Below are 23,378 nucleotides of genomic sequence, written 5' to 3'. Positions count from 1 at the left end.
CGCTCTCCAATTTCAGACGTCTCCAACCCTGACAACGCTCCCGCGTGCCAGCTCCGGGCGGCTGCTGTGGAGCAGGCATGGCGTAGACTCCGCGGCCGCGGAGACCCAGGGCGTATGCCCTAGGACCAGAGAGTGTTGCAGACGCTTTAGGACTCCCTGGCACTACCTCCCAGCTCCTCCAGGACCCGCCGCCACCCGCAGAGAGCGAGTAACACAAGCACAGGGCTCAGGCCCTGACCCTAACTGACCTCTAAGGAGAGGAGGAGATCACAGGATCCATCTTCCATTAGATGTGCGGAAAAACCACCCCGTGTCCTCTCACTCTGCCCACTACTGCTCATCCCCAGGGAGCAGGAAAGTGGGGAACACCACAGGCATAGGTAGGGTGTCTCATAGCCCTGGGGTGTGTGGAGAGGGTGAGTAGGGTTGGAATGAATAGCTCCAAAGTAAGAGTGCTCAGGGCATCAACTACGGAATTTACTGAGGCTTCATGAACAGGGCATTGTGTTCCTGGCAGTGGGAAATATAGAGGCAAAAGTTGGGTCCTGGAAGAAAGAGAAAAGTGGAAGACAATGCCGGGATATAACAAGTGTCTTTTATCACCTGAGGGTTGAATACATCTTCCAAATACAAAACCAAGACAGTCTGGAGGGAAAGGTGGAGTAGTGGGGAGGGGAGAGTTCTGGGGTCTTCTAAAGATAGGGGGCAGAATTGGTCCTTGGCTAGTAAGAAATGAGGGAGATAGTTCTGACAGGCGACTACAGAGGCAAAGGCACTGAAACGGGAAAACACCTGTAGGGGGCAGTGTTGAGAGCTGCTTTAAGATGTCCTGTCCCATAAGAGACAAGAAATTCAGGGAAGAATGAAGGCTGCCTAAGCGCGGCAATGGTAAGATACTGTGCAGGAGGTGTGCTGAGAAAGTTGTGAGGTGAGGACAGCAGGTGCTGCTGGGAAATAGTGGGCCCATGAACCTCTCTGCACTCCCAGGTTTCATGGATGCTCACCTTGGACTCCAGCTGTGCCCTACAGTAGGGGTTTTTCCACTCCCCTCTGCCATGTGGGGAGCATGTAATGTATACCTGCACACACTAGAAGCACCTTTTCTCTTTTTGCATTTTTAAAAAAGCCCTTGGCCAGGTGTCTGCCAGTTTGATTTAACAATGTTGTAGAAGGGGCACAGTATTTGATATCAAAGTTAAGTTCCAGCCTAGAGGAATGTACTAGCAGGGTAGCCCCAGGCCTACACGTTTTCATTTGCAAGAGGATGCTAATACTAACCCTACCTGCTCCACACAAGAGCTGGGGAGAAGTATGTGTAAAAGCACTGCATGGTTATTCGGAGGGAAACCCTTAAAGCCCAGTACTCCCTCAACCCCAGATCTGAGGCAAGACTCTCCAGCACCAGTAAGGGGGCAGGGATGCTTTCCCTCTTTACTTAGCAGTGGAAAAAGATTCCCCCCTCTTTAGGACTCAGTTTCCCTTTTCAACAGCATGAAGCAGACCCTTTCTGTCTGCTTCCAGGGTCAGGGGAAGGGGTACCTCTGGAATCTATGTGTGATAGGCCAGGCTGTGCACCCCCACACACACACAGGTGGATGAGAGAAGCAGGAGAAACCCTGCACCAAGCAGGTGCACTGGGCCCTAAAGAACCAGACCCCATCCTTTCTGAGCCTCCTTGGGCCAACTCAGCTTCTTCTATGCCTCTGTTCCCTGTGCTGATGGAGACAGCTCTGGGGAAAAGGAAGAGCTGCAGCAAGGCCCCTTTCGGGTCTCATCCTTGCCTATGCTGGTTCTCTTTGGAAGGTACAGCCAGTTCCATTGGCCCCAGATGGCATGCCTGACCTGGCCAAGCTACAGTGGGATATGTTGTGGTGCCAGGTCTCAGGCCCTGGAGCCTTTGCTCTGACTTCCTTCCCTATGGGCTCAGTATGTTCTGAACAGAAAAGAAATAGCAAAGCTGAAAAAAGCTGAGACTTTGCTGCAGAGCACAAAGGCACCAACAGCCAGAATTAGAAGCTGTCGCTTAGGGAGCTGAAGCCTGACAGAAGAAGGAGCTGAGGCAGGCAGGGGGCAGGCAGGCGCTCACACACCTCCTTCCCTCCCACTTGCCCAACCTCTCCGCTGTCAGACCCCAGGCTGGCAAAAGGCTTCCTCCCAGAGGTACCTCAGTCTGCAAGCCTGTCACTCTGTCTGCAACTGCCCTCTCTCCCAGGCCCCTTCTTTCCTTCTCAGGTGTCACCAGCCCCCTCACCCTGTCACGTTGCACTAGCTTGGCAGGGTTGGGCCTGGTGGCACGTGTCTGGGAGATCCAGAGAATTGCCAGAGGTACAGGGGGTGGGTGAGTCAGCAGGGGATCTGGCACTGAGTCAGCAATGGAATTGGGCAATAGGTAGGGACCCTTTTCTTTGTACAGAAGGTGAGATAGACAAGTAGAAAGGGAACCTGACCCTGGCCTCACAGGTGTACAGCAGGGATGGAACCCAGGTGCCCTTCACCTGGCTCCAGTGCTGGAGGGAGGGCATCAACTCTTCCTTTGCACATCCCCTGATACTAAAGGTTAATTTGTCTCTAGGATCCAAAATGGCATTTGCCCAGGATGTTCAGCCTGCCCTGTTTCCTGCCCTGCTTCGTGCCATTTTTTCAGAGTATAGAAATCAGGGAGGTGGGTATCCAGGTCTGGCTTTATGAGAAGCAGTGCAGAGACCTCTCCAGGAGGGAAGATTGCATTCCCTTCCCCATTCTTGGGTTGCCAAGCTCCAGTGGGAGCACAGACAGCCTAGCCTGGCCTGGAGGCAAGGGGGCACCAGCTTCTCCTTTTCCTGAGCAGTCAACCGCAATTGCTGAAACTATTGCTGTGTTGGCTCTGGCTCTGGCTTATGCTCATGTGCATGGTTCCATGAGTTCCTCTAGACCTGGGTCCTCATCCAGAGGTTCTACCCCAAGGGATGAGAGGAGAGGAAATATGGGGTGGCTGGCTGCCTGCCTGGAGGGTTGAAGTCAGGACTTTGCCCTGGGGTGTAGGTGTCTACCCCAGTGGTGCCCAGTGTGTCTGCAGGGTGGGGGGCAGGTTCATTAATGCCAGGCCTTCTGTGAATGAGCAGTCCTCCATCCTTACCCTGCAGCCAGGATAGGTGGGACCCCAGAGGCAAGGCCCTTAGAGAGATGGGAAGGGGGAGGGTGTCCCTGTTTACTTTCCAGAGACACAGGTGCTCACAACTAATGGCACTGCTGTAACTCTCTGATAAGAAAACAACCTCTTCCCAGCATCACCCCCACCCTGCTTCTCCCAAGCCAGGGCCTGTCCCACTTGGGATTTGGGACTGTGCTATAGGTAGAGTAGCTGCCCACAGCCCCGCTACAGCAATTTTTTGGTCAAACACAGCTACCACAGGGGGCTGTGCATCTGGCCACTCTAGGCTTTCCCAAAGAGGTTCAGGCACCAAAGTTTAGGCACCTTTGCACTAGGCCCTTATGCTCTAGTCCTGAGTGTGGAGATAAGAAGGGCCACATCTGTGTGGGGGTAAAAAGGGAGTGACATCATTTTCCAGTGGTTGTGGTATTAGGCAAGCAGAAGGGGAAGTTACTCCTCTTTAAGCCCAGAGGCAGGACCATTCCACTGGACTCTGGAAGGGACCTCACCCTGGGTTAAGTTCCCAAGAATTTTTTTCCCCAGCCAGCTTCATTTCAGGAGTACTCCACTCCACTGTTCCCCATTTCCTAATTGTAGAATAGAGGACAGCCTTAGGCAGGAAATACTGGGTCACGGTTCTTTAGTAGGAGTAGGAAGGAGAAAAATAAATAAACTTCACAAATTCAGGAGGGAAAATGATGCTGACCTTGTCAGGCAATCCTTAGTAGAATGCATGATAGGAAGTACCCACCCTAGGCCTAGGAAAAGGGGTGAACTAGGTTCAGTGTGGGAGAGTGCCCAGGAGGCAGACCTCTGCCCTCACCACCAGCCCCACATATCTCAGCAGCTGAGGGCCAGTCTGCTGAGGTAATTTTTCCATATCCGCCTCCTATTTGACAAAGCAGGAATGAGGGCAGGGACTTTCTGGGAGCACTTGTCCTCAGGGAATTTTAAGGCAGTGCCAGGCTTTATCTCATGGAACTGATAACACTACCTACTCAGGGAAGACTGGAGATGTGGCCTAAAAGCCCTGTGCCCACATTGTGGCAGGAGGGGCTGGAGTTTGGTCCTGCTTGAACCATAGGTGCAAGAATAGAGGTTCCAGGTGGGAGGTCCAACCCTCCAAGAAAGGAAACTGAACTCCAAGTGGGGTAGCACAAGTTTCACACTAGGAAAGGCAGAGTGTGGCCAGGGCTCCATTTCCTGTCTCCTGGTCCATAGTCTTTTGCCCTCAACAAATATATAACACTCATCCAGAAGTGAGGGAAAGGATAACAGTAGGAAATCAGCTTGGAGAAGACTTCTAGGCCTCAGATGGGCCCCTGCCCTGATGGAACCTCATTTCTGCCTCTCCTCTAGCCTGGCTATTGAGGAACAGTCTCAGATGTTGGAGCTCTTTCCTCCCCAGGGGATGGACCCATGTCCTACAGAAGGGTCTGAACATCCTTGCTAAATGTCCCAAAGGAATGGGGCATCAGAGGCGGCTCTCCTGGGTGTCTTCCATAGTTGTGAGTGGGTTCTGGTCACATGGCTCCTTGGAGGCCTCACAGGCTCTCTCAGACTTGTCCTCAGCCTCAGAGGGTATGCAGGCCCTGAGGCAGGCCCTCACTGACTCCTTCACCTCAGCCTCCAGGCCCTTCATCCTGGCCTCATACTCTGCCAGGGCCTCCTGCTGGAACTGTGGAGACAGCAAGGATCACTGCCTGGCTCAGGAAGGAGCCCCTGTCCACTCTCCTTCCTATGGACAGTGGAATAAGGAGATGCCTGGTCTGTTCAGAGCTCCCAGAAGACTAGGTTGGGAGTTGGGGGAGGAGGTAGTGGAGCCTATCAGGGAGTCTCTCAGGAAAGGGATCAAGCAAAGAGATTTGCAGAGGTGCCTCATTTGAAAGCACTTTGAGATCCCCTATGACAATCAGTGACCTATTGGTAAGGAACCACAGCCCCCTTTCCTGAACTCGTCCAGACTTTTCTTCAGGAACAGGGCCCCTTCCCACCCTGGAGCTTATCCATCCCTGCTGAGACCAGGCCAGTGGTCCTGTTACCCGTTTTTCCATATCCTGGATCTGTTCCAAGCAGGCTGCCTGCTTTTCCTCCAGCTTCTCCTGGTGCCGCTCCAGGGTATCTGTCATCTGGGTAGTAGCAAGAGGCAGGGAATCAGGGTGCCACAAACTGGCAACCTGGGCTAGAATCCAGCTCTAACCTCAGCTAACTAACTGTAAGAGACTTGAGACAAGTTGCTTAAACTTTGGGCACTTTTGTCAATTTGTAAAATGAGATCACAGCACCTGGTTCATGGAATTGTGAAGTGTGGTGCCTGGTACAAGGTCAGGACACAGTACATGGTTGCTCTGTCACTGTGGTCAGCAATCCCCAGGGAAGCTTTAGGTACAGTCTCAGCAGGTCTTTCCTTCCTCTTTCCTCTTCTGGTATCTCAGGAGGTCCCCCTCACACACCTCCAATCCCTTCCTGCCCTGGTCAGCTAGCCTATGCAGTCTCCACCTAGAGAAGCTGGCCAGAGACAGATCCCTTGAGCCTCCACACACAAGCCAGATGGGATGCCCCTCACATCCCTGGTTGCATGGACAGTTGTGGGTGATGCATATCCTAAGGGCAAAGGAAAGACCTGGGGTTACCCCTTCTCACCTATCAAGAGAGTGTTTGAGGAAGACACAACCCTTACACACCTGCTTGATGGCCTGCACCACTTCCTGGATGTGGGAGTTGTTAATCTCTCTCTTCATCCTGTTAGTATAATGGAAATTTTAGAAAGGGCAGGAGGCCCCTGTGGAGAGTCAGGTGGGATGAACTCTCAGGTATAGGCAATGAGAACTTCAGAGCGCCAGGAAAAAGCAGAGAAGCAAGCTTGGGAACCCGAGGAAGATGGAGGGAGTCACTGGAGCCCTAGGGCCCTCTGACAGGACAGCTTCCTCACTAGAACATAGTGTCTTCAGTACATCCATAGGGAGCACAGGTGGGGAGCAGAGCTGCCAGAATGGACAGGCTGATGTCCCAAGGCTTCACCTCCCTCTCTGCATGCTAGATTCTACCTCTGGTGTTCCTCTCTACTCAAGTAGTGTTGGCATCTGTGTTTTGCCTAAGGAGGACACTTTCTGATTAGAGGTGAAAGAGGTGGGATCTTCTTCAGGAGCCAAAGAAGGCTCTGAGAAGTGAGTTAGGATCCACTTGTAGGGAGTTTTTGTTTGTTTGTTTGTTTGTTTGTTTTTCCCCCTACTTGGAGTGGGATCTGCTTAGAGCTGGGCATCCCCTCCAAGGTTCACCTCTCCTGGGCCATCTTGTCTGAGGCAACTTTGGTCATGGCCTGGATTCGCTCCAGCCTCTTGGCCTCCAGTTTTTTCTTCATCTCTTTGGTGTCACTGCAGGAAGACAGGCATGAGGGACATGCTCTGCAGCCCAGCCCTTGCTGGGCAGCAGGGAGGGGTGTGCAAAGGAGGCAGTCATACATCTCTGAGGTCTCTTTGAGGGTCTTCAGCTCTGCAGCGTGTTTCTCTCTGGCCAGCTCTATCATCTTAGCCATTTGCTGCGTGGGAGGAAGGATGTGCTTAGTGAGAAACCCTTAGTTGTGGGGAAGGGGTGGGGTTGCTTGGAGTGTGCTCTGTCCCCAGCCTGGCACCTCAGCCACATGCTGCTCCTTGCGTTTCAGAATGCACCGGTACTGCTCCTCGCCCTGCTGCTGTAGTTCCTGCTCCAACCTGTCCTTCAGCTCCCGCACAAGCGCATCTGCACCCTCAGTGCCCTCGCCCCGGGCGACGCCACCAGCCTCCTCGCAGGGCAGGATCCTGCGGAGGCCACGTGGGAACAGGCCCTGAATCCGAGGTGGTGGCGCCCGGAGAGAGGGGTGCCCCCGCAGCACTTACCTCTTCTTGCGGGAGCCCTTGCCGGGGAGGAGTTTGCTCCTGGTGCTGGGAGGCTCGAGCTCGGCCAGCTGCGCAGCGCCGCGCTGCAACAGCTCCTCCCAGCGCCGGGCGCCTCGCCGTTCCAGCTCCCGCAGCTCCTTCTCGTGGCGCCGCTGCAGCTTCACGATGCCCTTCAGCTCTCGCAGCTCCTCGGGGCTGGTGGTCCGCGGCTCTGCGGGGGCCCCCGATGAGGCGTGCTGTCACCCAGATCGTCCTCCCTGACCTGCTGAGCCCCCAAGGGGCCCCAAGTTCTTCCCGGGTTCATACCCAAGAACACAGAGCTCAGCAGGTCTTACCCACAACTTCTTTCGGGGCCTCATCCCTGGCCCTGGCCACGGCTTCTGCAAGAGCACAGGATGGACTGGCAGATGCCCTGGGCACCCCTTGGCTCAATTGGGCTCCTCCCTGCTCCCTGAGGGTTGCAGTAGGGGCACCCCTGCAATGCACTTTCCCAGTCTTGAGGCTTCAGCCCTGCCCTTCCCAGATGAAAGTCTTCATCTTTTGGGGCCTTTGGGTGCAGTCTGAGAAGTGGAGGCTCCTCTATTAGGTAAGCAGACCCCAGAGTGCCTACCTGCCGATCCGTTGCTTGCTGGGGCAGATGGTCCATTTATCTGTCGACCAACTGGACTCATGGGTGGAAAGGGCTTCTGCATAGGAAGAGTGAGTTAGAAAGGTGGCGTCAACAGCCCTCTTTTCTGAGCAGGTACTCTAGCCTTACCCCAGCCTCCCAAAGAGAGAGCAAAGTTCCTGGGGTCCCTGGCAGTGGTCCAGGTGATACAGACCTCTGGCAAACCTCCCATGGCCTCCTTGAGCTTCACAGACTTCTTATCATGGGCATTGAAGAACTTGATGGGGTTGGCAAGAGCCACAGTGAGATCTAGCAACATAGGGCATTACCAACATGATGTGTGTGAAAATGGACCTGGAAGCCCCTGCTGTCCTCACTCTGGAGGCTGGCTTCATGGGAGGAAAAGGGAATGGATAGTCTGGGGGTCCTAGCAGACCACGGACCTCTTACCTGCCCAGGTGTCAGGTACATAGTCCTTCATTTCCAGGAAGACAAACAGCGCAGGCATGGTCAGGGGCATGTTGCTCTCACTGTGCAGGCACAGATGATGGTATCCTATTGGATACAGTGGGGTGGGGGTGGACAGTGAGCCAGAGCCCATTCCTGCCCAGCACTGCACACAAACAGTCCAGCACTCAAGACTTCTGGCTTTAGGATCAGAGAGACAGGTCTGAATCTGGTGCTGCACCTCCCTGACTGTGCAACCATTGGCAGGTTACTTAACTCTCTGAGCCTTTCTTCATCTATGAAATGGGAATAATATTGTCTGCTTCATGTGGTTATTATAAGGATTGAATGAGAATGTGTTATAAGCCCTTAGCACATTTTAAGTCCCCATAAGTGTCAGATGCTCAGAAAACTATGCCAGTAGCTCCAGAAAATCATGAACATTCTGTTAGGTGGCAGAGTTTCCACCTGTAAGCTTCCTGGGGAGGTACCATTCCTGTCCCACTCCTTAAAGCTGATAACATGAGGAGGATAGGTGAGGTCTCAGGGCCTCCTCCCTGAAGTTATCCCACCTGTGGGTAGGCCCCTGATGCTGGCCTTTCCCTCGGACGCCTGCGAAGGGTGAAAAAAGAACGCTTTCCTTACCAGAATTCAGGGCGTTGATGGGGATGATGCGGTGGCCAAGAAATTTGTTGCCCTCCTCCATCACAGCCACCCTGAGGGAGGCCAGCTCAGGCATTAAGATCTGGGGAGGGTTTGGGACAGGTCAGGATTGGAGGGGGCAGAGGAGTCAAGCTGGCCCCCTCCCTGGCTCCAGCGGTTTTAGTGTCAATGTGAGAACACGGCAGGTGTTACCAGATTTGGTGATGACAGACAGAGAACACACCCTCAGTCATGTACATGATATCCTCACAGTTCTTGTCATGACTGGTCTCACATAGTGAAGGACTGGAGATGCAGCCCAGAGCTGTGGGCGCCTGGGGCAGAAAATCCTTAGCAACTTTGACAGTCGGTATTCAACAGGAGCAAGAGACTCCCAGGATCCCATGGGTCCCTGAGCCCCAAACTGGGAGTTTACATTTTTGTCTCTAATCCCAGCATATGCACATGAATACCCCTCCACACACACACATGTACACATACAACTGACAACCAAGCAAACTTCTGTAAACCTGTGTTCAGGATTCTTGAAACTCAGGAGGGTACAGGTGAGGGGCAGGGAGAGGAGGAGAAAGATCAAGGAGGCCCCTGTATTTCCTCTTATTTGTAAACAGAAGCCAAGGACTAGGGGAAGACCCCAGTCCCTGCCCTACCCTACCCCCACCTTCTCAAAGACAAAGGGCTCCTCCTTCCACACAGGATTGATGGAGTTGGGACTGGGTGACAACTTGGTACGATAGCGCCTCTTGGGGTCCCCTGGAAGACCAAACAGCTCCACTTCCACATAGGTGCGCACACTGCGTTCTGACAGGAACTGCCCAGAGATGACCTGGGAATGCGATTCCACGGAAGGCCAGCATCAGATCCCCCACCCAGGCTCTTCCCTAAGTACCCAGGCTTCTGGCTCCCTACACTGAAGAATTTCTTTTTGTGAAGAGCCCCATTCAGCTCTGGCTACTGAGTAGAGGCCATGTGGATCAAGGGTTACAGCTGAGCTCTGAGAACCAAGGTGCTCCCAGCATTCAGGGAAGAGGCTTGCTGCCCCACCTCCCCTTGGGCTCTTGCCCTCCCCTCCCCCACCCCAGCCTCAGCCCTTCCCCTTGGTTTCCATGGGGACCAAGAGGCAGCCTCCAGTGCTGAGAAGGAGGCAGTTTCCAAGGCAACTTGCTACTGCAAGAACTGGCTGAGTTGAAGTCTTCAGGATATCAGGGGAGGGGTCTGGGAATAGAGAGGTGGGATCCTGGGCCTTTCTCCTGGAGACACCCGCACTCCCAGCCACTTGTTCACCTCAGGACTTGCCGTAATAGAAAGGGTGGTAGCTACCACCACATCAATTCGGTCCACAGAGAAGGGATTGAACTGCTTGTCCAGTCGGCGCATGAACTCGTGCTTGAGGAGGTAGCCACTCTGTCCATTGAACTCGAACAGTGCCATGTTCTGCTGCATGGGCAGATCTGGTGGGGGGAGTGAAGGGACACGGTGAGGAAGGACTGGCCCTGGACCTGTGCCCTGTATCCTCACTCTCTATCCCTTCTTGTCTTGAGAATGGGGAGATTCATTGTGTTACAGACTAGTTCCTTGGGTTGTCTCTTTTCTCAGAAAGGGTCCACAACCTGGGATCAGCAAGGCTGCAAGCTCACAGTGGGAGCTGGGACGGGTGAAGCGGGTGTTCCCACATACACACCAGGCAGAGTGGCCAGAACCCATGGCAGCCCCTTGGTTTCTTCACATACTTGTTCCCACATGACAACTGTACAGGAATGAGCCAATGCATTCACACCCCGAGTGCTCTGGCATGCTCCCATAGGCAAAACAAACAGCAGGGTACACAATCTTTTCCAAAGACCCTCCCAGGGAGGGGTGAAGGTGAACTAGGCGGGGCCCGGGAGAGGGTTCTCAGGGGTTGAGAGTGCCCTCACCCATCGTCTGGAAGTTGAGGGCAACCATCTGGCATCCAGCATTCCAGAACATCTGGGGCATGTAGTTGGAGGAGTCCATGCGGGTGCCCTTGGGGTAAATGCGACTCATCTGGCGCTTGTTGTAACTGCCTCTGAGTATAGGAGCCCAGCCAAGGCTGCCTGCACAGGAGGACCCAACAGCCTACCCAGAGAGTCCTGTTCCCAATCCTTCCCCCAGTGCCCCACACCAGCTTATTGAAGCCTCAAGGATACTCCACAAACTGCACCGAGGCCTTGGAGAGCAGGTCATAAGCCTTGAGCTCCGTGAAGGAGGAGATGACATAACTTCGGTTCTTCTCTATGCAGAGGAGAAAGGGAGAGAGGAATCTATGTTTGTCTGTCCCCTTCATATAGAGAGGCCTCCAACCCAGCATTTCCACGAAAACCTGAGGGTTTAGGGGCTGACCTTTGGAAGAAATGTGTAAGGAACCGTGTGTTGGGGTAAAAGGTATTCACGGTGAACAAGCATAGGGATGGGACAGGTGTCATGGTCCTGGAGAAAGAGGGCTGCATGCTGAGAATGCAGGAGGCTGTGGGAAATGTATTGGTCTGAGCCTAGTTGTCAGGAGCATGCTTGAGCATGTTGTGTGCACAAACACGTCTGTGCACATGCAGAATATGAGAACGTGCCATGATATTCACAGGGAGTGAGGCATGTAGACAATGGCTGAACACATGGAAGGAGAGGTGTTCACCATGGTGTATGCATGGGTGTGCCTGGATGGGGGTGCAGGCTATGTAATCGGGGTGAGGAGTCAATGTTGAAGAGCTCCAACTGTGCACAGAAGTACTTAGATGGATGCTTGTGTTGGGGGCATGCATAGAGGGCAAGAGGCACACACTGGGCATGCGCCCCAAGAAGATCATGGCAAACAGTTGGGGAACGTGCAAAGTGGGAAGAGTACACAAGGCAGATGTGAACTGGCAGCTTTCTCTACTTTTTGCCCACTCCCGGGGTTGTCTCATCCCCCAGGGCCAGGGTTTCTGGATGTGGGCCAGCCCTAGCTGAAGTTCAACCCTGGAGCCACAGAACCCAGGAAGGTTGCAGGAGCCCTAGGCAGGCCTGACTGAGGTGACCTGTCATAACGACCTGCCTGCCACCAACACACTCCAGAACATTCTGGTTGTTGCCAAGTTCCTCTCTACAGTCCCGGGAGACTGGGAGACACTGCCACTTAAACAAGCCCTTTGCCTGACTCTTTGGCTAGGTATTTATAGACAGGGCCCTAAGTCCAAGAAAGGGGGAGATCTCCCTTCTTCAAAACCCCACCCATCAAGCCACTCTGATCTGAGGACCATCTTCTCCTGAACCTAGCCTATCCTCCACTCACCCCCAGCCCCATGCTAACGTACGGGCAGAGAACTCGAAGGAGATGAACTTGGTGGGCTGGATGTAATTAACTAGGCTGGACATCTCTTCATAAGCCGTCACCTCCAGGCCGGCAGTGCCCTAGGGAGTAGAGGGGAGTGTGGAAAGAGGATGGTACAGAACCCAGATTGCAGCTCTGTGCTCCACCAGAGGGCTTTGCAGCAGAAGATTGCAGAGGGGCTTGGGACCATCCCCACACACCTCATCGGACTGCATCTTCTTCATCTCTTCTTCATCCAGGCTTCCCGACTCTTCCTCCTCTTCTACTTCCACCTCCTCCTCCTCCTCCAGCTCAGACCCTTCCTCACCAGCCCACACTGCCACACACAGCTGTGTCAGCACCAGCCTGCAGGGCTTCTCCAGGTCCTGCCCATGTCCTAGTCCAGATGCCCAGACCCCCCTCGGCTTCTTTCACCTAACTTACCTGTGTCCTCGCCTATTGGGGCCATGGGCGGGTCACTGCCCTCAGCCTCCCCACCAGCATCTTCGCTGGGGGTTGCTGGACCAGAAAACTGGTTTTTCTTGTTCTTGATGAGGATCTTGCCCCGGAGGTCCTCAGGACTGGGCAGAGGGATGCCTGGCTTCAGCTGTGGAGAGGATGCCTGGTTTTACCTGCAGGATATTTCCTGAGCTCCCAAATGTGACTTCCTCTAGGAAACCTTCTCTAATCCCCTTGACCAGAGCAGGAACTCCCCAGGCACCCCCATAGCAACTACTGGTGTGATGGCCTGGTTGCTCATCCATCCCTTCACTAAAGGGTAAAAAAACCTGGTCAATAATATACCCCAGAGTCTAGCACAGTGCCTGAAACTTGGCAAATGATAGGATCCCAGCCTCATAATCCAGCCAAATGAACCCTAATGTCTTTGGAAACACCCTTTCCCTAACCTGGCACCCATCTGTCCCAAGGCCCAGATGCCAAACAGCAGACTTCACTCACTGGGAATTTTTCCAAGGGCTCTGTGAGCAGCATGTCCCCAAACATCGTCCTGCAGTACTCAGCCATCTTAGCCTGTTGGCGGGGTCTGCAAGGAGCAGAAGTGGGAATGGGAGTTCAACAGCTCAGCCCCAACCCTCTTGTCCATCCTCTTCTGCCCCAGACAACCCAGTTCAGGGGCCCAGGAAGTGAGGGAGGCAGGGACAAGGGCAGGGACAAGGACTGAGATTCCCAAGAGACTGTTTGAGACATGGGAGAGAGCCAGACTGACGGCCAGAGGCTGGACACAGCTGGGGAGGCTGTTGCAAGCAGAGATTGGGAACCAGGTAGAGAATGAGGCTGAATGGGCCTAGATACGCACGAGTCCACATGGTTTTCAAATGACAGGATGACAGGATAGGGAGAGGTCTTAAAGGCACTTTCTGCAATTGCTTCAATAGCTTCCTGGAGGAGAAGGGGACTCGGCAGAGAGGCCAGTGTTCTGGCTGCCCCTCCCTGTAGCACCTTTCCCCACTCTCCCCGCAGCTCAATACATACACAAGACTGATGGCCTCTCCTGACCCCCCCACTCCCTCTGTCCCTGTAGTCCTCACACTGGTCTGAAGCTTTCCAGAATTCCTCCTGTCTAGCTTTACTCTCCCAGCCTCAACAAGGCCACTGCCACCACCTCCACCCAGAGCCTCACCTTGAACAAGATGTCTGTGGTCATGGTGAAGCCATGGGTAATAATGGGTTCCTCGTCAGGGGGCTTCCCCTTCCAGCAGTCCAGCTCCACACAGCGGCAGCCAGACAGCAGCACCTGGCGGTACATCTCAGCCGAGGAAAGGCCTGAGAACTGGCCGGCTGAGCCAGGACGGGGAAGGGGCAAGAGCATCATTCAAGGGCAGGTAAGCGCCCCCTCCCATCACAGTCTCTTATTGGCAGGGTAAGTGGCATGTGGATGACATCTGCAGATAATCTGGGGAATGGGAGCAGCCCTGTCAAAGGAGAGGTCAGCAACGGGTTGCCAAGGCCCACCTGTCAAGTAGGTATTATGTGAGGAGTTGATGAAGTAATGATTGAGTGGCTGTGTCATGTCATGGTGGAGCAGCAGCTTGTCCTGAGCCAGCACACTGTTCTCTGGACCGCAGAGAAACCAGACCATGCCCTCAGGCGACAGCTGGCCTGGGAACAAGGGATAGCTATCAGGGCTTCAACCTGGCTGCCAGGGAAGGGCAAATGCCCGGGCTCAGTCCAGCTGCCAGAGGAGGCAGGCCCTTAGTCCTCACCCCTCTGCACGTTGATGCCACTGGGCTCATACTTGTCAATGAGGCCCTGCACCTGCTCAGGCCTTGCTGGTGGGAACAGCAAGGAGTTGAGCCGAGAGTCACGCTGTTTCTGGTTGATGAATTTAGTCAGGTGCTCCTTGGTCATATAGGGTTTGGCCTTAGCATGGCTGCAGACCAGAGAGAAGAGCACACACAAGTCCATATTTCTTGGACCTGGAGGTTTAGATAACCTTCTCCAGTGAAGTTTCCTGATTTCCAAAAGGGCAATTGGGAGGAAGGGATTGCCAGCCACCGCCTCTCCCCAAGCCGAGCCCAACCCAAGAAGCTCACTAGGAAGTGAAGATCTCATCTATTTCTGGCCGAGGACAGAGGTTCATGAGAAAACTCTTGTAGACGGATTCTGGGAAGTCCTCAGGATTGATAGCATCATTCTGAGGAAACAGACACTTTGTCACTTCTGTCCCCACCTACTCAGAGCAAAGACCCACAACCTAATCCCAGCTCTGGGCAAGGGTGCTTGATCAGAGAAGGTGCTCAAAGCAGACAGAGGACTGACACACTCAACACCTTTGAGAAAAGCCCTGATTGCTGATCAGACAGCATGTTTAACTAGTTTACTTTAACTCCGGTTGGACAGTGGCTAGTCCACTGGCTAGAACAGGATTGGAACTAAGAATGACTAGAACAAGGAGGAGGAGAGATGAGAAGCGAGTGTTGCTGTTTTCCACAGCAGGGGGCTACATTTTTTCTTTTTAAAAAAGTAAAGTAAATTTTTTCAAAATGAAGTAGTTTGAATATAAACATGTATGTACCTAACAATAGAGCCCTGAAATATAAGAAGCAAAAACTGACAGAACTGAAGGGAGAAATAGATAATTCAACAAAAGCTGGAAACACCAAAAGCATAGGGACTAAAAAAAAAAAGAGAATTGGACTTCATCAAAATTTAAAACTTTCATGCTCCAAAGAACACCATTAAGAAAGTGAAAAGAAAATCCATAGAATGGGATAAAAAAAAAAAGCTGCAAGACGAATATCTGATAAGAGATAACAACAAAGACAACCCAATTGAAAGATGGACACTGAATTTGAATAGATCTTTCTGCAAAGAAGATATAAAAATGACCAATAAGCACATGAAAAGATGCTCAACATCATTAGTCATTGGAGAAATGCAAATGAAAACCACAATGAGATACACTTCACTCCCACCAGGATGGCTGAAATAAAAGACAGTAACAGCGTTGGTGGAATGTGGGAAAAATGGAACCCTCGTACAATGCTGGTGGGATTGTAAAATGGTGCAGCTACTTTAGATAACAGTCTGGCAGTTCCTCAAAATGCTAAATATAGAGTTACCATATGACCCAACAATTTCGCCCATATGTAAATAGCCAAGAGAACTGAAAACAAATCCACGCAAAACCGTGTACACAAGTGTTTATAGCAGCATTATTCATAATAGCTCCAAAGTGGAAAAAAACCAAATGTCCATCAACTCGTGAATAGAAAAATAAAATGTGTCATATCCATCCAATGGAATACACTTCCATAAAAAAAAAGTAATGAAGTATTGACACATGGTACAACATGGATGAACCTGGAAAACCTTATGCTAAGTGAATATAGCCCAGTGTCAAAGACCACATATCACATGAAATGTCCAGAATAAGCAAATAAGCAAATGTATAGAAGTAGAAGCAGAAAGTAAATTAGTAGTAATTGGGGATTCCATGTCTTTCTATTCTGTCCCCTTTCCTCTCCAAGAACAACATCAAAAAAAAAAAAAAAAAAAAAAAAAAAAAATTAAGTGTCTTTCAGGATCACACTGGAAAGTCAATATTGGTCTTAGTTTGGAGCAGAAGGTCTGGTCAGAGAGCCTGAATAGATCTCCCCAAGCTCATCTCTGCCTCTGGAGCAGCAGTTCCAAACCAAGATGAATCAGTAGCCTCAACTGGGACCCAAGGAGAGCAGATAAATAAGGAGTACATAGGTAAGGCAGGAATTCTGGAAGCAAGAAGAAAAGGAGAATGGATGAGTTGATCAGCCACAGGCAAGCGGTGGAGGCTGTAAGGACTACTGCTCCCCCACCCCATGCTGGAATCCAGTGTGACTGACTGCACTTGGGTGTCACCAACTCCATAAAGCTGTGACTGTAGGGAAAAAGTTCTTCCTGGATTCATAATGACGTGAACTAGCAGTCTTTGTTTTATTCATTTATAATGTTCCAAATTCTTACTAAGAGAAAATTCTCCATGGAGTGCAGGTTCTGACCTACACAAGGGTATTGGTCAAGGGTGACAGGGGACTGAGAACTACTCCCCTGTCCAGGCTTGAATCCTGACTCAGAGCCATAACTGCTTGGAGGGATCCCTTTTGGTAATTTTCATAAGGCACCTCATGGGGTGACTCTGCTTGCAGCTTAAAATTAAAAATTAATTACATAATGAAAAAGAAAGGAGAAAATTCATCTCTATCTTGGCAACTCCACCTTGGTTCTGGTCCTCTCTGGAATTCTGCAGAACTCTTCTCTTCCTGAGCTGTCAGATAGCCACAGGCAGCCTCCTGACCCTGCTGACCCTATCTCACTGAAAACATTCATTTTCAACTTCCAACTCCAGTGCTAGAATGGGAAAACACTGCCCATTTCTGCTGCTAGCCCTGAACACAGTCCATCAACTGCTGCTTCCCCAACTGTACCACCCAGGGATGTGGGATGCAGACCTGCTCAGAACCCAACATCTTGCCCTGGTCCCACCTCTGTGTCTAGTATCAGTAACCAATGGCTTTAGGGTTTTTTGTTTGTTTGTTTGTTTGTTTGTTTGTGGTGCTGGGGATTGAACCCAGGGCCTTGTGCATGCGAGGCAAGCACTCTACCAACTGAGCTATGTCCCCTTTTTTGGGTTATTGATGGAACTGCAAGGTCATTTCTACCCTCTCCATTCTCCACCATTCTTACCTAAGTTGTTCTCTGGTGAGAATTTGGTGAATGGGCTGAAGTTGGAGAACTACTCACCTTGCCCTTTGCCAGATGACAGGCACTGAGAGCAGCTTCTACCCGCTTGCGGTCAGCAGGAAACATCTGGAAAAAACTGAAGAAGCAAAGAAAGGCACCAGGCAAAGAGGAGTCATGCCTGGAGAGAGGAGGCCTGGGGGACTAGGTAGAAGTATGGGGAGGGAGTTGGGGAGACTCACTTCTTCACAGGAATCTTCCCTTCAGGGTTCAATTGCATCTTGAGCTTTACCAGGCTGGAGGAATGAAAAGTGGCCCATCAGGGTGGGGGGCAGACATGCCTAGCCCTGTGGCTAAGGCCAGGCGGGCAGGCACTTACATCTTGTCCAGGAAGGTGCTGCGGGGAGCGTTGGCTGTCAGTGGGTGCTTGGCCAGAGCTAGCACATCTTCAGCCCAGTCCTGTAGGACCACAGAGCCCAGGAGTCAGGCCCATGACCACGTGGGTGCCCCTGACCACCCCATAACCTGTGTCTCTCAGGAAGTTCAGGCTATCCCAGGTGTCAAGACCCAGCCAGGTGCTCCTTGTGCACCTTGCCCACGTTTTCCTTGTAGGAGACAAAGTTGTGGAAGGTGAGCTCCACCATGTCAGGCCCGGATACCACTGTGAGTGTCTTCAGCAGGAAGTGGTTATCTGGAAAGTCCAAGTTGAAAACATCCCGGAGCTTCTGGCTCTGTTACAAGTGACATGGTAAATGAGGGTTGGAGGCATGCTTTCATCCCTGTCCCGCCCCATCATCCACTCAAACTATAGCCCACTAGAGCAGAATCCCACCCTGTCCTAGGAACTGGGCCTCAGCATCTCCCGATGCCTGGCTCTACTGGGGTAGAAATGAGAGGCCCACAGGAAGAGACTAGCTCAGGTGGTGGGAGTCCTGTGTTTTGTTTGCCACTTTAGTTTGAAGATGAATTTTTAGCTTCCAGAGAGGGAATCCTGCTTCCCACTAATCCCTTCCTCCAATTTTCCTACCAGCATTAGGCAAATACAGGCAAATCAGTAGAGGGCAAGGGTGTAAGCAATACTTCCCAGGCAGTCTGGGGTGCTTTAGGAGCAGGAGCCAGCCCCTCTTCCTACACCCTTCCTTGGCTCTGCCTGGGTCTTTGCTGCCCAGCCCAGGAACTATTGCCCAGAACTATTGCTCCAGAGATCAGACTTGACTCCTGACTGTGCCCCATGGATCTGGCAGCCGTGCTGAGCCTAGGCTGCTCTGGGACCACCTACCTTGGGCATCTTGGCAAACTTCCCAAAGCGGGTGTCCCGGATGCTAGTGATATCCAGAAACTCCATCTCCTGGAAGGGAGCTCCCAGAAAGAGCAAAGAAGGAATGTGGGGCAAAAAGGTGAGGTCACAAATGAAGAACAGAACCAGGAGTTCTACACCCCTTCAAATCTTGGCCAACTACCCTCTCTGTATGCCAAGGCTTCTTAGAGACACCTGAACCCCAACCTTCTCTTCCCACTAATTAGGTTTTCCTATATATGAAGACCCTCCTCCCTTCTTCTCAGTTTATCCCTTCCCTGGCACAGAAGCTATGATCTGAAACTTCTCCTTCAGCATCCTGATATCTCCCCAGGCTCCTGTCCCTTTCTTCTGCCTGATTACCAAGGGTTTTCTCTGATCTCTGAGCTTTCAAGTAATCCAGAATCATGGGCAAAGCATTGCCCCTGAGCATCAGCTCTTTATCCTTTCCCTCTCTCTCCAGGGGATGTTAAGACTGGAGCAACTGGGCTACAGGCAGCCATAGTTTGGAGTGACTACATTCTCTCTCCCAGAGTAAACAGCTCTGCCTGTAGAGAACCCCTCAGAACCACCCTTTCAGGACTCCCCAGCATTCATGCCTCTACCCCATACTTATCAGGAGTCTGGTTGGTCTCATTGGATGAGTTAGGAGCTCAGGGGCTTGATAAGTAGGGGTGGCCTCACCTTACTCTGATAGGTCCAGTATAAGTAATACCCCTTGGGATCCACACGGAGGATAACTGGGGAGGCTACTGCAGTTTCCTGCAGAGAGAAGGGGTCTGTTCTGAGAACTCAGGCCAAGCTTCCCTGGCCCAGGCCAAGGGTTTCAGAGTTCATCTTCCTAGAAGGTGCTCATCCCAGGAATCTGAAGGCATTTCCTCAAGAGCTGGGAGGGGTTGAGGACTGGAGATAGCATTTCTGGAAAAGAAGAGGCTTTCCCTCTAAATTCCAAATAGAAGTGTTCCCTCTAGAGCCCAAACAAGGTCTTTGTCCCCACCTAATCATGTTCTCAAGGGTCATGGTTAGAGTAAAGGGATAGAATGCCTGTTCCCAAGACTCCCTACTCCCACCTAGGAGAACTCAACACAGCAAGAATTAAGGTCCCTAATTTCTGAACCCATTGCCAAGGCCTTGCACAATCCAGCTGCTGCCTAACTCCTCACATATACATCCTCCCTCCATGCTGTCCCCATTCAACTGTCCCATAGTCACCAAGTGCCTTCCCACCTCCAAACTGAAGCACCTCAGTCTGAAATACTTTCAAGTTCCAGCCCACACCTCACCCCTCAGAAAAGTCTCTGAAGTGTGCTGTAACAATCAGAGTATTCATAGACCTAAAAGCAGATCCAGGGAAATCCCTGGAATTCATGAACTCCAGGGCAATAAGCCTGAGCTAGACCATGAGCTTGGTGCTCAGTGCTTGAGCTTGGGGTTTGCCAAATGAGTAAGTGAATGATCTCACCTTCTAAGTCCCTGTTATACTCACAGATCACATAGGCTACCTTTTAGTAGACTGTGCATGTATATACAACAATATATTAAAATTGAAGTTTCCAACAAGGCATGATAGTTGCTACAGACCAAATGCAGAATTTACAAAGGAAATGATCAAAGAAATGTTCTCAGATGAGAGTTGTTGAGAGTCTGGGGAAAGATTTTTGAGGAAGGCTATTTTGGAGGAAACAGTGCTGTGAGCTCCATTCTCTTCCCTCTCCCAGGGAAGGGTTTGAGGGTTGAGGTACCTGAGTCCTCACCTCAAACCTAGGGAGGGGTTTCAGCTCTCATTGGAGAGCTCTTGTGACCCCTGCAGCTATGGGGTATAATGGACTGGACCGGCCTCCTGCCCAGGAAAGCAAGTAGATGACGTGCACTGACTCTGTGCAAGGCAGATCAGAGAGATGCTTGTGTGTCAGATGAGTTGTAATCCCACAGCATGTTGCTGGGGTCCAGAGTGGGTCCATGGGGGATAGAGGGGGAAAGGGCCCAAAGCCCCAAGAAGCTGAAAATGGTAACAAAGGGCTAAAGAAGTAATTGCCTAAAATAGACATGTCAGGGGACCCAAGCAAGAGAGCCCCAGTTCAGGATTGAGGGTCTCGCAAGAATCATTAAAAGGATCCAATAGGAAAAAAAAAAAATGCTTTAAGCCTCTGCTGGGCACAGAAAGCCTGAGCCAGTTTATGCTAGTAGCCAGTACTATTCAAGAAAGAACTTGATTACCCCTTCCCCCACCTGGTCCTGGAGGAAGAAGAGGAGGAGGGATTCTCACCACTTGCCCTATCTACAGGCTGTGCCGTTACCCCACCCATGCCCCAAACCATTTCTGGAGGGCCCGATGCAATGCTAAAACAAGGTCTGAGTTTTGATGCTAAGTACTTTCTGAAATAGGACTGAGTTTTGTAATGACCATTGAACTACTCCCCAAAGGTAAAAGTAACTTGGCTAGCTGAGTTTGTTTCCACAGCAAGGAGAGCTTGTCCCTCCAATGTGTCTAGAGGGACTGTGAGAGACTAGAAAGGAGAGACTAGAGTCGGGGTTTGATTATGCCAGGCATTGTGCTTATTCAACATGGCACAACAAACCCTTACCATCTGCTAACTGGGCTGAAAATAGTCTGGGAAACAGGGGCCTGTCTCACAGGGACATGTGCCCTGTGGCTAGGCTTGGAACTTCTTGCTCATACAAGTCTGAATCCAAGGAATAAATAGTGGCTCCACCCTTGAGAGGGGAAGGAGCCAACCAGGTACAAGTTGGGGAGAAGGCCACATAGCATATCCCCACCTGTGGTGACCCGCTTCCCACTCAGGTTATATTCAGTGCCCAGAGGAACTGAGAGAAGCCACGTCACTTTTCATTCTGAGCCACTTCCCTCATTCCAAAGACTCCTGGGACATGCCATCTCCATGCTACCACCATGCCACATCAACCACAACACTCCTAGAGAAATTGAAAGCGTCTCACCATAGGGCTTCTCCCCATAGCCATGACAATCAGGTTTCTCAGCCTAGCCCAGTCATGAAGGGCCTACACCCAGACCCACTGATCTCACCCATAAGCTGGACAAGTCAGCCCTAAAGCCCTCTCCTCCCATCATCAACTATCATTTCTTTTCCTGAGAACATCACTCTCTTAGCCCAGTAGCCAGCTTCCTTTCCCTAAAGGAAAGTCTTCACATTGCTGTCCTCTCTGGTCCAAGAGAATCCCTGACCAAAGGGCAATGCTTTTAGGGTCTAGGAAGACCAGAGGCTGGCAAGCAGGCCCCGGTTTTTGGAAGGAGCAGATACAGTGGAAGCAGGGGTACAGATCAACAGCACCTTCCCCTTCCCCTGCAGACAGGCTGCTGGCGTCATGGAGCAAGGCTGAGCTGATGAGAGGAAGCAGAAGTCAATCAGTTCCCTCCTAGGCCCCTGGGAGAAGGAGCCTCCAGTTCTCACTTGGGTCCAGGGGATTTTTATGGCTGCCTCACAGCAGCTCAAGGGAGAGCAAGGCTCCCCTGGGACAGGGCCAGTACATTCCATAGAGAGGGTTTAAAAAGACAGGTCTGGGGCTCTGGGCCCCTGTTGGAGCAAAAGCAGGGTGTCTATGCTGGGGTTGGTGCTGGCTCACCTTCTTTTCTGTCCTTGTCTAAGCTCTGGGGTACACTTTCCTCCTATTGATTCTGAAGCCAGGAACAACAAGCCCTGTTCTTCTTGGGGCAGGGAAGTGGGGTCAAGCTTTGGGAAAGACAGATCTAAAGCCAAAGAAACCACCTCCATGAGCCCCAGGCAGCCCACCTCTTTCTCACTCCCAGACACAGAACCTTGGCCCAGCTGCCAGGGCCATACACCCTCACCTCCAGGCTTGTTTATCCAGGCAGTTGTGTCAGCTGCCTGGCCAAGCCACATAGGCGCCTGGGTCCTAGCAGACATAAACCAACCCTCTACTCCAGGCAGAGTCCCCTAGCAACCAGGCCCCCACCACCCTGTGCCCCAGCAGAGCGAGGCCCCTGCCTACTCACATCGTCCCATTTGATGAAGCGCTCCCCTTGGCTCAGATAGGCCTTCACCTTGGGGGGCAGCAGGACAGGATTGAGCAGAGACATGATGTCAAGCGTCCCTCTTTGGAGAGGCTGGGCAGACACAGGCAGGCAGAAGAAGAAAAGGAGGGCCAATAGGAAGGGGAGCCAGGCTAGGCTTACATGGCACCCACCCAGAGCTGGTCTGGATGTCTGGGTGCTCTTATAGCCCACAGGGTGGCAGTGGCTGAGTGCAGGGCTCAAAGCTCCGGTCAGAGGCCCATCTGCTTTGTAAATCAGCCTCCTCCCACCCTGCCTGCAGCCGGGGACTGCAGGCACTGCTCCTGCCCAGGGAGGCTGGGCTCCCCTCCTGGAAGCCCCCGCCCTCACCCTGTGCCTCAGCACTTCCTGCTTAGGGCTTCCTTCTCTCTGCTGCTCAGAACTCAAAGGCAGGTCATGCGGTCTGGTCGCCTTGGAGCCAGGGCCTCTCAGTTCCAGTAGTAGTCCTTTGGTAGATTTGACCAAAGGGACTGGGAAAAAAAGCAATGTGGAGACCTGGAGGGGAGAGTGTTAGCCAGTCTTGGACTGAAGGGAGGGTGCAAAGAGCTCATAGGGGAAGCTCCAACAGGGTTCTGTCCCTAGAGGGTGGGACCACCCTGGAGGTGGGTGGTGGGGATGGGGACAGGGTCCAGCTGGGATTCAGCATTTTGAATAAGCAAAGTTAGCAGAACATTAAGCAAAATTAACAGAACACCCAACTCTCCTTTCTCAATGCTTCCTCTCCATGAAATGAGGGCCAGGTGAGGTAATCATGCCCCTCACACATGACTTCCCCGCGGGCCTTGTGAGGCCTGGAGCTGTCACTGACCAGCCACCAACCACCATC

The 23,378-nt window shown here is 52.0% G+C and overlaps 2 protein-coding genes across 10 annotated transcripts in view; one reads left to right on the top strand and one right to left on the bottom strand.

Annotated features, from left to right (window-relative positions):
• Phgr1 (proline, histidine and glycine rich 1) overlaps positions 1-23,378 on the top strand; it is a 67,692-nt gene that overhangs the window by 1,062 nt on the left and 43,252 nt on the right. The window lies entirely within an intron of this gene.
• Positions 576-22,864, bottom strand: Plcb2 (phospholipase C beta 2). 9 transcript variants are annotated; one of them, XM_047541040.1, is made up of 33 exons: positions 22,496-22,598; positions 22,105-22,228; positions 19,186-19,263; positions 18,484-18,552; positions 17,795-17,935; positions 17,584-17,663; positions 17,447-17,500; positions 17,268-17,343; positions 14,582-14,682; positions 14,252-14,418; positions 14,001-14,147; positions 13,669-13,826; positions 13,345-13,427; positions 12,987-13,071; positions 12,471-12,633; positions 12,248-12,363; positions 12,031-12,127; positions 10,891-10,975; positions 10,639-10,763; positions 10,019-10,173; positions 9,384-9,548; positions 8,705-8,804; positions 8,063-8,167; positions 7,827-7,921; positions 7,616-7,691; positions 7,341-7,385; positions 7,006-7,216; positions 6,762-6,927; positions 6,592-6,668; positions 6,409-6,504; positions 5,815-5,872; positions 5,173-5,259; positions 576-4,808 (listed from the first exon to the last, which is right to left on the bottom strand). In XM_047541040.1, exons 4-33 carry the CDS (start codon positions 18,547-18,549, stop codon positions 4,605-4,607), a joined length of 3,384 nt encoding a protein of 1,127 aa, XP_047396996.1. In that variant the 5' UTR covers positions 18,550-18,552; positions 19,186-19,263; positions 22,105-22,228; positions 22,496-22,598; the 3' UTR covers positions 576-4,604. The 9 variants fall into 9 exon arrangements, 7 of the variants coding, with proteins under 7 accessions (XP_047396996.1, XP_047396997.1, XP_047397000.1 ...); XM_047541041.1 differs by having other exon boundaries at positions 22,105-22,183; positions 22,496-22,550; XM_047541044.1 differs by lacking the exon at positions 22,105-22,228 and having other exon boundaries at positions 22,496-22,864.

This window comes from Sciurus carolinensis, chromosome 2, assembly GCF_902686445.1.
Source record: "Sciurus carolinensis chromosome 2, mSciCar1.2, whole genome shotgun sequence".
NCBI classification, from domain to species: domain Eukaryota; kingdom Metazoa; phylum Chordata; class Mammalia; order Rodentia; family Sciuridae; genus Sciurus; species Sciurus carolinensis.
Note: the sequence above shows the minus strand (reverse complement) of the source record. Positions and strands in the feature narration are given on the sequence as shown.

What these genes read in the sequence shown, in the direction of transcription:
- Plcb2 (XM_047541044.1), bottom strand. Translation starts at nt 22,579, where the DNA reads ATGTCTCTGCTCAATCCTGTCCTGCTGCCCCCCAAGGTGAAGGCCTAT. An exon ending in GCTTCATCAAATGGGACGAT is followed by an intron (nt 19,264 to 22,495) that starts GTGAGTAGGCAG and finishes TTCTCTCTGCAG; the next exon opens with GAAACTGCAGTAGCCTCCCC. An exon ending in CTCAAAGAGACCTCAGAGAT is followed by an intron (nt 6,505 to 6,591) that starts GTATGACTGCCT and finishes GTCTTCCTGCAG; the next exon opens with TGACACCAAAGAGATGAAGA.